The sequence below is a fragment of the Polypterus senegalus genome, chromosome 3 (assembly GCF_016835505.1).
Source record: "Polypterus senegalus isolate Bchr_013 chromosome 3, ASM1683550v1, whole genome shotgun sequence".
Taxonomy (NCBI): Eukaryota; Metazoa; Chordata; class Cladistia; order Polypteriformes; family Polypteridae; genus Polypterus; species Polypterus senegalus.
This window is the reverse complement of record NC_053156.1, coordinates 184,678,631-184,692,759: the sequence shown is the minus strand read 5'-3', so window position 1 is coordinate 184,692,759 and position 14,129 is coordinate 184,678,631. Positions and strand designations below refer to the sequence as shown.

Below are 14,129 nucleotides of genomic sequence, written 5' to 3'. Positions count from 1 at the left end.
CTTTTTTGGAACATAAAGAGAGCTATGAGCATCAATTAAAAATCTTGACCAAGAAATCTGCAATGCTATGATGAAGAAAGAACTCAAATGGATCTTCTATCCGCCATCAGCCTCTCATCAAGGTGGAGTATGGGAGAGACAAATTAGAAACATAAGAAAGATTCTAAACTCAATATTTAACCAACAAACACTCGACAATGAAGGTCTCCAAACAATGATGTGTGAAGTAGAATCAATCATCAATAATGGATTCCTCACAAAGACTTCAAACGACCCAAATGACTTGGAGGCACTCACATCCAATCACTTGCTGTAATTGAAGACACAACCCAACATGCCTCTAGGACTTTCTTCTAAATATGATAAGTACACTTGAAGATGCTGGAAACTAGTTCAATACATGGGTGATTTGTTTCGGAAAACATGGTCTAAAGAGTATTTGTCAATACTTCAAGAATGTCAAAAATGGCTAGCACCAAGAAGAAATTTTGAACCAGGGGACACTGTGTTAATTGTAGATGTTGATAACCTGCTGATAACCAGTCTCCTAGATTTGGAACTTTTTTCATCCCTGTGAAATATGGGTTGACCAAACTTAACATGCACAAACTGGCAGCATGACTTCCTCCACGATAGATAGATAGATAGATAGATAGATAGATAGATAGATAGATAGATAGATAGATAGATAGATAGATAGATAGATAGATAGATAGATAGATAGATAGATAGATAGATAGATAGATAGATAGATAGATAGATAGAACAGTGGGAAAGCTGTCTTTGTACAGAAGCTTATGAAAACAAATAAATACTAGGGGGTTTCGCCCCCTGCTTGCTTTGCTCAACAACCTCTTTACCCCACCACCAGCACTACAAGCTGTTGTGAATAGGGGAGCTGAATGCACCCCAAGGTGACATGTCCACTCCTCTGAAACCCCTCTTAAGCGGTGATATAATAGGGACCAAACAGTCTTTCTTTTACCTCCTCTTTGCTCGATCAGCTGCTGGCTTGCTGCTGCAGTGCTGCATGTTCTGCATGTCATTCGGTGCTTCGAACGTTTAAAAGCCTGTACAGCAGCTCTCGTTTAGTCTCCCCCAAACCCCCCACACATCCTTAAAGACTTTTGAATTTTCCTACTTTCATTATCTCGAACCTGCTCTTCATGTGTATCACCTGACTTGCTTCTAAAGGTTGTAAGTATAATGTGACTTGACCGTCTCGCGAGACGTGAAAGTGTCTCTTTGTCTCTCTTCAAACGATCACGTCTCGTTGCAGGAAAAAAAGTCTTGTATCGTCGCAAGATTTTTTTTTTATAATAGAGATAAATAAGTACATATATAAATATACATACCATTTTGATTGAAAAGCAAGAAAGTTAAAAAGGAAGAAAAACTTCTAAATTGGCCGTCAGAGTCACGTTGAGGCATTATACAGGCATATTGCCATTGGTATTGTGGAGCTCCTGTAACATTTCTGCTGAAAGATTTGTTGGCTGAAAGTAGTAAGTGTTAGTATGTCAGATACAGGATATGAAGCATTGTTCTTATTGACACTCAGTTTAATTTTAATTCTCTCCTTCACTACCACCTCCAGGGCATCCAAACTGCCCTCTGGGAATCGCGCCACATGGCTGTAGTTATTTGGGACTCCATGAGCAACCGCTCATTCTACACAAAGTTAAACCAAAGGTACCCAAGGATTTTCCAGAGAAACATATTACCAAAGGAATCCAGTCTTTGTCTCAAATCACCGGATAACGTCCATGTCTCGCAACCATATACCAAGACAGGAAGCACCAGGGGCCTTATGTATAAACGGTGCATACACACAAAAATGTTGCATATGCCTGTTTCCACGCTCAAATCGTGACGTATAAAACCTAAACTTGCCGTAAAGCCATGCACATTTTCATGCTAGCTCAAACCCTGGCGTACGCAAGTTCTCCTCTCGGTTTTGCAAACTGGCAGCACCCAGCGTCAAAGCAGTCCTTTTATTCCAGTGTGGTTTCCATTTCTTTTTCAGATCCACATCCCTGATGCGGCTTTATCATATACACTTAAATTAACTGCATATTATTAGTTTAAGGCATCTGATTGTAATTAACCTGTAACAATATAATGGTCCAAGGAATGGCCAAACTATTCCAAATACCATAGCTTCTTAAGCGTTGTTACTCTCACTGCACCATCTTCTTCTTCAGCTGCTCCCATTAGGGGTTGCCACAGTGGATCATCTTTTTCCAAATTACTCTCACTGCACCACTCGGAATATTTATATCACTGTATCTGAGTGTGGAATCACAGCTCTACAGCAGCTGATCGGCTAGAGATTATCGGTATATAGCATCAACACATACTGCCTCAGCCATGCTGCCTATTTAAACTGTTCCCATACAGCAAACGCTTCAGATCCTTTCCTGTACTGACCGTGCGGTTCAGAAACAGTTTCATCCCAAGAATTATAAGCACAATCAATCAGTCCATCAAATGCTCCTTGTAGAATTGTTTATACTTATATAAGTACAATTACCTCATTGTAAACTTGCGATACAGTTATAATATTGCACAACCTTAGCCACTTTATAAAGTGCACATTTACATATGATGATAATATCATTTTTAAGATGAAATACAGAAAAATATGTTTATTACCATTTAAATAATTTATATTTTTAATAATTAAACACGTGAGGACACAGTGTCGCAGCGTTGGCGCCCCGTTTCGGGATTGTTCCTGCCTTGCGCTGTATTCTTGCTGGGGCTGGCGTGACACTGGAAGGATAGATGGATAGAATAATTAAACATGTACTACAAAGATATTTCAATATTTCAATGTTCCTTAAAAGTTTTGAAGAACCGGAGTTCTAAGCTTACAGATGGCTTAAAGTCAATTACTGAGCTGATTGTGTGGCGATTGGGAACTTGGAGAAAGGAAGGACAGGAATTGGCAGTTAGTACGTTTGAAAGAGACAGTACGGCTGCAATACATTATTTCATTGAAGCATGAAGCATCATGCATGAGGCAGGAACAATTTCTGGATGGGGCGCCAGTTCGTCACTGTGCCACTGTGTTCCCATGTTTAATAAAATGCTTTAATTCCTATCATCATGAAAATATATCATGTATATATATCAGTATTTAAATTATTCAGAGAATTATAATATCACAAATGTAATGGATTCTGTGTCTTGTCATAGGAAGAGAAATCCTGTTTAAGAAACACGTAGTGGTTTACACACATAGAGCACATAGAACAACACATACAAAACAAAGTATTTAACGTGCTACTTCAGTTACGATGGTATTTGAGATACTAGTAAATTAAACGATTTTAAGATGAAGTTTATGAAATTCTACTTTAATGACAAAATAAACTATGTGATTAAAGTGGAACTTTTGTGATTAAAGTTGACATTTCAAGCTTTTTCCCCCACTGAGTCCCCACTTTTTTTTTTCTTTTCTCTGTACCCTAATAAGCTTTCATATGATAGGACTCGCCTTTTCATGGCGACTTTGATATCTGACAGCTTCTTTTTTATTTCGGGCACTGTGCGACTTTGTTAAATTGAGCTTTCGAGTTTCTCCGACACTCTATGTCACTTGATCAATTTCCTTTTGTTGTTTATACCACTGTTGAAACCAACAAATAGTATGTTTTTCCTTGACTACACTTGGTATTCACTGAAATTCTTCTATTTTCCCCCGTGCTTTTACCATTGCCTTTTCAAAGAATGCTGAGCTTAAGGGCTATTTATAGTGATTCGCATATTCGCAGTGGAGTCATTCTGGGAGGAGTTGGGGAGTGGCAGCAGTCGCGTGTATGTGCACTACTTTTCACGATGACCGGGATTTATGTAGCAGAAGAACGTGGAAGTTGGCAAACGCACAGATTTATGCATCTGTATTTTTTTGTGCGTACGAACATTTTCGCTTTTGTACGAATGCCATGTTTTAGTGTGGATTCTACCCACGCCGTTATGCATGAGGCCCCAGGACTCTAAAGACTTAGACCTTCATACTTGTGCATAGATATTGGGAGCAAAAGAAAATGGCACATCTCCCTGCCTACACAAAATGTGTGCTCATATTTATAATAGACCATGTAGTTATACCACACTGTCGTCTAGAATATTGCATAAAGGGATAATTTTTCTGCAGTAGTCTACCTAATTCTCTGTATCCTGACACTGCACTCTATGTGGGAGAAACTGGACAAACACTCCGCCAAAGAATGAATTTACACAGGCTCCACATCAAGCATGGCAACACAGATGTTCCTGTATTAGCCCAGTTTAACAGCCATGGACACTGTATGAGGGAGTTTAAAGTCACAGTGCTTATGGGCAACTTCAGAACACAGCAACATGGTTTAAATAGAAACAAGAGTTTTATGGCTAGATATGAGGATTGTTTGCATCTCTCAGACTGGAACAGATAACCTGCCTACAGGCCCACAAAAACTCATCAGAAACTTCAAAAGAATTTGTTGGACAGTTATCTTATTCAAAGATCTTGACTATACATTGTTCTCTCTTGCTAAGTGAATCTTATCCTGAAGAGGTTGTGACATGTGCCATATTGGCGCTAGACAGACACGGGAGGCACACTAATAAAAACAAATAAATTTTATATTTTCTTCATCTGTGGGCTATGCCTTCTCTGTACCTACAGACACAACACAGTCCCAAAAGCACAAACAGAAACAATAAACAAATCACTCTTCTTTCCTCCACTACTCTCTGCAGCTTTGTCTCCCGCCTCCTAATTCTGGCTCCTTGAGTGGTGGGTGTTGGCTTCTCTTATAGCCCACCCAGAAGTGCTCCAGGTAATAATTGACCTAAATTAGGCTGCACTTCCGGGTGTGGCTGCAAGGATGAGCTCCGTTGTAACACAATTGAGGCCCTGATGCAATCCAAGTGTTCTGGGGGACGTAATGTGTGTCCCATGCTTGCTCCCCTGGATCCAATGTCAAAGGGACGTCTTGGCCGGGCATGGGTCCCGGCCGTTCACCACAGTGCACTTCCCTCAGCTGAGCCCTATGGGGCACAACGACTTGTCCCACGAGGGCTGGTCAACTTCAGGATGGGGAGTTGGCGTCCTCTGGACCATGGATCTGTCCTGAAATGAGAAGATCAAAAGACCGGAAGGTGTTGCCCCGTTGTCCGCATCCTCCGGTATTCCTTCACGGACAACACCTTCAGCCGTGGCCACAGCGGTTGCAGTCATAGTAACGCCGCTCCCCTCTGGTGTGATCCCTGCGGGATCGGAAGCAGGATGGGAAGTCATGCCCTGATGTCCACCCAGCTGAGAGTGGCTGGTGGTTTCGTCCCTCTGCAGGGCAGCCCTCCACTATCTTTGAGCAGAAGGGCTCATACTGCACACTTTTAGGAGTCCCGGCTTCCTTTTCATGGTCCTTCTCTTGCTCTGGGGTGCAAAAACAGTCTGGGCACCCTTATGGGAAGAAAAGAGACCCCTTGCCGTCTGCGCTCCAGTAGATGTCTGTGAGACCGATGCCTTCAGGCAGGGCAAGGTTGTTTGGTAGCCAGCATTCACTAGCTGCCTCCTTGCACGCACTTCTGTAGGAGGTGTGGCTACTTGGCAAGCGGAACTGACATATACTTCTGCCATTTCGCACGGCGCTATTTCTTTACGGTACAGGCATCACTTACCTGTACCTTCGCATCACATAGGTTGGGGAATCCAGCGTTACGCCGCTTCCGCCAAACCAGAATGGATCCTAACGGTGTACCGACCTTCTCCAGCCTCTCCACCAGAATGGCTCCTAACAGTGTACCGAACTTCTCCAGCCTCTCCAGCGTCTCCTGGAGCCATCCCAAAACCTGAAATAAAGACAGCACGCGGTGGAGCACGTCCTTCAGGTTCTGTACATCCGAAAGCAGGTTACAACAGTCAGCCGCCAGCGGACTCAGGAATACATTGTTCCTTTCTGCTGGCGGAGAGCCATCGGGACTGTGCACGTCCAGCGCAGGCCCCGTCAGGTGTCCTTGGAGCTCGGGGTGAAGGTCCATCTCACCTGCATGTACTCTTTTATCGGTGGAAAGCCAACACAAATCTCCCACCCTGTTACCTACTATGGGGAGGATTCCTTGCTTCTCCACGGGGAAAATCATACCGGGGAGATCATCCGGACTCTCTTCTTCCGACTGATGTCCAGGGTTGAAGAGGGGGCCCAGGTTGTCCTCACTCTCACCCTGCTGTTGCACCACAGACAAGGCGTTTCCAGGCTACCAACGGGAATCCGGCCAATCGGCATCTAGGAGGTTGTTGGATGGAAATGCTGTATAACAGCCCCAGGGTTGATTATCCAACATATCTCCCAGTGGGGCTGCCACCAAGTGTTCCTAGGGGACGTAGAGTGCATCCCATGACTGCTTCCCTGGATCCAATGTCAAAAGGGTGTCTCAGCTAGGCATGGGTCCCTGCCGTCCATCACGGGTCCCGGCTGTCCGCCACAAGGTCTATTCATTTTTTACTTTTAAGATTTCTCACTTAACACTAGAATTATCAAAGCCTACGATAAAACTCATAAACCGGTCCACCTTAAATCTCTTCGCACTTCTCTGTCAGCATCTTTTGTTTTGTAAATGTGCCGATCAAGACAAGCAGCAAGCAGCCTACTATTCCACCACCCCACCAACACAGAACAGCCACAATGTTCTCCCTGTTCCAGCCTTCATTATCTGGGAGTAAAGTGCTGGAGTTTTAGAATGGAAAAAATAGATTGTTATTTGGAACACATGTATTTCATGTGTGTTCCATTTCTACAATAATCTGTGTAAACACATCGTTAAAACAGAAACGTTTTTCATATTTTAGTAAAAGAATGACAAAATGTAGACATAAATTATATAATGTGTAAAGCCTGAAGTGCAAAGATCAAATAAACACTTTCACAAAATGGTTCAAGGATGATGCAAAAGCTACTGGTTCGATCCTGACTGCCTCATATATTTACCATTTTGAGTAGTGAGCTGCTCTAATTGTTAATATTAATAATAATATAAGTTAATCTTAAAATCGTTTAATTTACTAGTTTCTCATTCCATCGTAACTAAAGCAGCATGTTAAATGCTTTGTTTTGTATATGATCTTCTATGTGTGTGAATCACTACGTGTTTCCGGGCTTTCTCTTCCTCCGTAATATTACAGCTCTCTGAATAATTAAAATACTGAGAAGTATACATGATATAATTTTCATGATGATAGGAGTTAAAGCATGTAATTAAACATGCGAACACGATGGCGCAGTGATTGTTCATGTCTCACGTAAGATGCTTGCTGTGCCATGCGCAACCTTCAATGAAATTCTTTATTACAGAAGTAATGTCTCTTTCAAACCTACTAACCCCCAATTCCTGTCCTTACTTTTCTTTCTCCAATACCCAATCGCCACACAACAGCTTGTAACGGGGCTACATAGTAGTAATAGTGTTGTTTGTGTTCGTATCACGTACGTCTTGTTTCCATCGTCCCGTTTATTGTTTGTGTGTGTCAGTGAATGCCGTCCCCTTTGATGGAAGGAGACTGCAGCCCCAAACCTGGAAAACACCGGTTTTCAATCAATCAGGTAAGGGGTCGGCCGTTACAAGCTCTGTAATAGATGTTAAGCCATCTTAACATCTTATCCATTTAGCTATAGAACACCGATTCTTCAAATATTTTAAGGAACATTGAAATATCTTCATAATGTTTAATTATTCTATCCATTTATCCTTCCAGTTTCGCGCCAGCCACAGCAAGAATACAGAGCAAGGCAGGAACAATCCATGAACAATCCATGAATGAAGTTCCAGGTCCTGGCTAGCGCTGTGGCACTGTGTAGTTAAAGTTTTATCTGTATAATATAATAAACATATTTTGTTGCATTTCATCTTAAAAATAATATCATCGTCATATGTAAATACACGCTTTATAAAGTGGCTCAGGTTGTGCAATATTATAAATGTATCGCAAGTTTACAGTGATGTGATTGTACTTATAAGTACAGACGGTTCTACAAGGAGCACTTGATGGACTGATGTAGTGCGTTTAGAGTTCTTGTGATGAAACTGTTTCTGAACCGTGAGGTCAGTACAGGAAAGACTTTAAAGCGTTTGTAGGATGAGAGCAGTTCAAATAGTGAATGGCTGAGTCAGCGTGTTCTTGATGCTGTATACCGAAAATTTTCTTTCCAATCAACTGCTGTACAGTTGTGATTCACACTCAGATACAGTGATATAAATACTCCGAGTGGTGCAGTGAGATAATATGGAAAAAGATGATCCGATGTGGCAACCCCTAACACGATCAGCTGAAAGAAGAAGAAGCAGGTGCAGTGAGAGTAATTTCAGTGTATTTATAAAGCCGCGTTAGGGATGTGGATCTGAAAATGAAAGATAAACCACACAGGAACAGTAGCACTGCTTTCACACTGGATGCCGCCAGTCTGCAAAACTGAGCAGAGAACTTGCGTACGAAAGTATGAGCTACCGTGGAAATGGGCATGGCTTTATGCTAAGTTTAAGTTTTATACATCGCGATTTGAACATGGAAACATTCTTAGGCAAAATTTCTGCGCGTACACACTGTTTATACTTGAGGCCCCAGATGCTTCCAGATCACCTGAGAGATATATTCACCAAAACCCATGTACAGTGTTTTGCTTTTGCCACTGCTTTAGTTGCTGCATTTTTGGTCTGTAAGCATCTCTCACTCAAAACCTCAAATCCCTGTACTAATAATTCACAGAAGGCTATGGAAAGAGTTAATCTTAATCTCTTTAAAAATAAAAAGTAATTAATTGGTTTTGACCCTTACTGAACTTCTTATCAGAATGAAAAGTTCAATTATGTAAAGGTAGGAAAGACATGAAGAAGAAATGGCATCTTCTTTGTTATCAGTTTACTTTCAGTCATTTCCCTGCCTTATCTGCAGGCTGCAGTCTGAATTGATCAGAGGCATTTATCTTTTCATTAGCCACCTATCAAGACGACAAAATAATCTCAATTGAAATTGTTGCTGTTAAGCGTAAAACATGCATGCAATAAAAGCCTAAGGTGACTTTAACACCAACCATATCTTAAAGTTAGCTCTTTATATACATGTTACTTGCAAAATATAAACATGTTATTAAGATGCATAACAAATATTGAGATATACTGTACATGAGTAACTGAAATAAGGTTGGGAATATGCGCAGAGTACAGAGCATTGCCTCACCCACCACACAACAAATCATCTGGATTAGTACCTGAATGTAGCCATGCAATGGTTGACACCTCAGCACCACACTGGAACAGTGTGAGGTTTTTACAGTGGCTGGAGTGCCAATCCTGCAACCCCCAAGTTTTCCCTGCAAGTTGGAGGACCTGTTGCAGGGCTGGATGCAAATTAATGTCATACCCAGGATGAAGCAACTGCAGGTTAAGGGCCTTGCTCAAGGGTCCAACGGAGTAGAGTCACTTCTGCCACTTATGGGATTTGAACCAGCAACCTTCCAATTGCCGGCGCACTGAAATAAGTCAATAGTATTAAAAATGAACAGACGCTAAAAGACAATTCACTTCTGAAAGCAAATGCAGTAGCAAGATTTACAAGAAAGGCCAGAGCAACTGACAGATAAGGACACATAAATGAAACATCACAGAATGCAGGATATGTTGAACCAGAAACTTTTTCAAACGCACAGGGCCTGAGTAAAATCTTTCTTCATTTTTAGTGTCATCGGAAACCAAATCCTCTGTAACTATTCAAGCCTTTACACTAAACATTCATTCACTCACCTGATATGGCCTCACTTTTTGATGTATTTCTTGAATTCCAACTTCACGGGTTCTGACATCACGACACTAGGGGAAACAAAAAAAAATGTAATAACTTTTAGCTTTCTTTCCATACATGCTGATTATAACAGAACCTTTCGTAACTGCAATTTATACTCAAGAAACAAACTGATTTAATACTAACAGATGCACCCAGTGCTACACTGTATATTATGTGTTTGAAAAATATACCGTTTGATATTCCTGCATTTGTTTCTGCACGCTGCACCTTTAACCAATTTCTTTCTGTATGTAGTACGCAGGTTCACTCCATATGCATTAAGGGACTATGAATTGGTTAATAGGACAAGTGTGTGTCTGAGCATGCCCATATATATATATATATATATATATATATATATACACACACATATATACACACACTAATAAAAGGCAAAGCCCTCACTGACTGACTGACTGACAAATCATTAATTCTCCAAGTTCCCGTGTAGGTAGAAGACTGAAATTTGGCAGGCTCATTCCTTACAGCTTCCTTACAAAAGTTGGACAGGATTCATTTCGAAATTCTACACGTAATGGTCATAACTGGAAGCTATTTTTCTCCATTTACTGTAGTGAAGTTGAGCTCGAAAGCCGTGGGGGGCGGAGTTTCGTGTGACATCATCACGCGGAATCACGTCATCATCTCCCCTCCCATTCACCTCATTTCGCTCTGAGCTGAGCTCCACAGCTAACGCAGTGTTACGGAAGCGAGTTTGTGACGCTGCCACCAAATACTCACAGAAAAATCCACAAGTTAATACACATGCTGCCTCTACAGTTTCTCCTGAATCCTCCAGGCACTAATTACAAAAGGTTACATTGACAATTGTGTTACGTTATTTTTAAAATGTTTCCTTTTCTTAGCACAAGCACAGCTGGGAAGCTTCGATGCATGTGCTTCATAACGCGTTTAAAAATCACGCATTTAATTACACTTTGCATTACAAACAAAGGGGAACTTCTGTCAATGCATGATTTCCTGGTACACCGATTACATTGATCAGCGCTTCCCGATTCATTTTACCCTTCACCCTCTTGGTTTGAGAAGTATGAAAAAATCCGAGGTTAACACAGAAAAACAGATCACCAAATGAAGCTTTATGAATAATCGATTCGCCATCAATAATTGTTTTGGTAAAGCCATACTCAGTGTAATCCTCCTTCCATTTTATAATTTTTCTGCCACTAGCCATGATTAAATGAACGGTAAAAAAGTAAGAGCGAAGCGAGGGTGACTTATTCAGGCAGGCAGGCGACAGCTCAATAGCTCAAATTTGGATATAAGTAGGTTCTATTTAGTCGCCAGAAATATATAAATATATATAAAGTCATTCCCGAATATATAAAGTCAAAACTTGATTATATAAAGTCACTGTCGGAATATATAAAGTCAAATCTTAAATATATAAAGTCAGCGTCGGAATATATAAAGTAAGCGCTGCAATATATAAAGTCAAAACTTCAATATATAAAGTCAGCGTCGGAATATACAAATTCAGCGCTGGAATATCCATCCATTTCCCAACCCGTTGAATCTGACCACAGGGTCACGGGGGTCTGCTGGAGCCAATCCCAGCCAACACTTGGCACAAGGCAGGAACCAATCCTGGGCAGGGCAAATGCATCATTTTCAAAACATTAACTGAACAGTGTTTTTTTAACTTATTTTTCTGAATACGTTTTTGTTAACTTAGTTTCAATTCAGAGTCGTTTCAATCAATAGATTTTGACTTTCACTTTATATATTCAGGAATGAGTTCAAATGCTCCGACGCTGACTTTATATATTCAGGTTTTGACTTTATATATTCCAGCGCTGACTTTATATATTCCAACGCTGACTTTATATATTCCAGCGATGACTTTATACATTCAAGTTTTGACTTTATATATTCCAGCGCTGACTTTATATATTCAAGTTTTGACTTTATATATTCAGAAAAAAGTTTTGACTTTATGTATTCTGACGCCGACTTTATATATTCATAAAATCCATGTATTTGCCTGTTTGGCACCCCATGGTATATGTGTGTGTGTATGTATATGTAAACATGTATGTATGTGTATTATATATATATATATATATATATATATATATATATATATATATATATGTAAGATATGGCGCCATGTCCCCGGCCAATACCCCAAGCCGCCAGGTGGAGCCCTCCTTGCAGCATGGAGGTCCCCAGAAGACCAGCAGGGCATTATGGACCATGTAGTTTTTATGCACCGCCCTGCTGGATGCCATGGGGCCACGAGAGGGAGCTGCAGGGAGGACCGAAGAGTTCTTCATGCCCTATGACCCGGAAGTTCGTCATAGGAAGAGCGACGGGCTTCCGGGGTGAGAAAAAACATTATTTACCCTGACCCGGAAGGAATAAGGACTTGTGGACTGTTGGGCAGGAACACCTCCGGGTCAGGGAATATAAAAGGACTGTGGGAGCTCCAGACGATGAGCTGAGCTGGGAGGAAGGGTGGCTAAGTGTCTGGGTGAGGAGGAGACTTTATTAATAGTGTTTTGGGGTTTATTGTATGAGTAGTGTGGAGGGTGCTTGGTGCACAGAAGAACAAAATAAAAAGGTTCTGGACTTTTACCTGGTGTCTGGAGTTGTACCTGAGGGTTCAAGGGTGCACTACTGCCCCCTACTGTCACACTGGCGTAGCCGGCAGGATACTCTGGCCGTCTGTTGGAAGAGGACCTGCATTAAAAACAAATTTTGTGTGGGCAGACAACCTGGGGATTCCCCATCTTTTCACGGAGGTGCAAACACCACCCGCTACCGAGAAAGCTGCAACTGTGCGCGCCATCCCGTTCTGCAGAACCATGGGCAAGAAGACCGGGAAAAAGAAGGTCAGTCCCAGCTGGCTGCAGGGCCTGACGGACGCCGAGAGGTCCTGGACCTACCTGACCGGGAGCGAGGAGGACCGAGAGCTAATTCGGGCCGAGTTAGACTGGGTAGCGCGTCAATCGGGACACGGACCGTTGTCGAGCGCCTCGGACTCCCTAGATAGTCCGGGGGTTCCGCCATCCACTATGGAGGGAGCTGCAGGTGAACCGCCCGATGTTTCGGGTTTATTCTTGTCATGTTTTGTAGATGCCCGCCGAGAAAATCACAGCGGCGTCTCGGATGACTGCCTCATGCTCCAAAAAAATGGCCGCGGCTCCCAGAAGGCAGACCAGGACGCGAGACGGCTAGCGACGGCTCCCCACGAGGAAGAACGGGCACAGGCTAAAGCCGAGCGGGGCGACAGCCGGAACGTTGCAGGATCGCGACTCTCGAAGATTACTACCGGGAGTTGGAGCGGGATCGGCTACGTTCCGAGGTAAGTGCTGGGAGAGCACTCGAACCGCCGGAGCCTTTAATTTCTTGTTTTACAGAGGCCTGTCTGCACAAAGCGGACAAAGAGCACACCCGTCTCAGACCTAGGCAAGATGGCCGCGACAAGAAGAAGCCGGGCCAGTCTAGGAGTCCGAAAAGGGGAAGCCCATACAGCGAAAGCCACCACGTGACCTCGCGCGATGGAGGCCGGAAAGACGGTCAGAAAGGATCCTTCGGTGAGGTCAGTAATTCCCCGACGGATCCGAGCTTCCTGAAAGGGAAGGAGGCGGCGAGCGAAGCAGCGCCACAATTTAAAAAGAATCAGGAGGTCCGGGAAATGATTGATCGCTCCGTCGATAAATTGATACAAATGGATCGCAGTCAGCCAAAAGCGGCACCGCGGTCCTCCGAAAAGAACTCCAAATCCCAGGCTCCCTTGCGGGACCTGTCTGAGCACGTGCCAGGAGCGGCCGTGTTTATTGGCTCCCACCTGGAGGGTAAGGCTAATGATGGCTCGAGCATGCCTCCGGGTGAATTAAGTAACTTTTTGGACGTGCACGAGCTGGAAAAGTTGCTTCAGCCTGTGCACAAATTTTTACAGGTGGTGGAAACAATAAAGAAGATCGTTGGGGACTTGGGAGCAGCGGCTGAAGCGCCTTTAAGAAAGCTGGATGAATACTTACGGCGATTTGGTCGGGAGCCTCCCGTGTTATGTGATTTGGCGGTACAGGCAGGTAATGTCGGTACTGTATATAATGTAATAGGGACGCAGTGTGATCCGGGGCGGCTTTTAATCCATAGCGGGTGCCAAATGGATGCGTGCCCTACAAGAGAGGCCAAAACGCTTACGGAGCGGCCGGGGGAAGGACCGATCGAGCCAGAGCAGCTGGATGGTGCTGTCTCTTGGAGCGATTCGATCCTAAAGACCCCGACCCATTTTGTTTATAAATCAAAGGGCGTGCAGACAGTAAAAGGGCTC

General features: G+C 42.9%; 1 protein-coding gene across 1 annotated transcript in view; it reads right to left on the bottom strand.

Annotated features, from left to right (window-relative positions):
• Positions 1–14,129, bottom strand: part of elp3 (elongator acetyltransferase complex subunit 3) — a 412,219-nt gene that overhangs the window by 76,998 nt on the left and 321,092 nt on the right. The window contains exon 12 of the mRNA XM_039748296.1: positions 9,787–9,852. Within this exon, the coding sequence (XP_039604230.1) occupies positions 9,787–9,852 (66 nt within the window). The remainder of the gene's footprint in view (positions 1–9,786; positions 9,853–14,129) is intronic.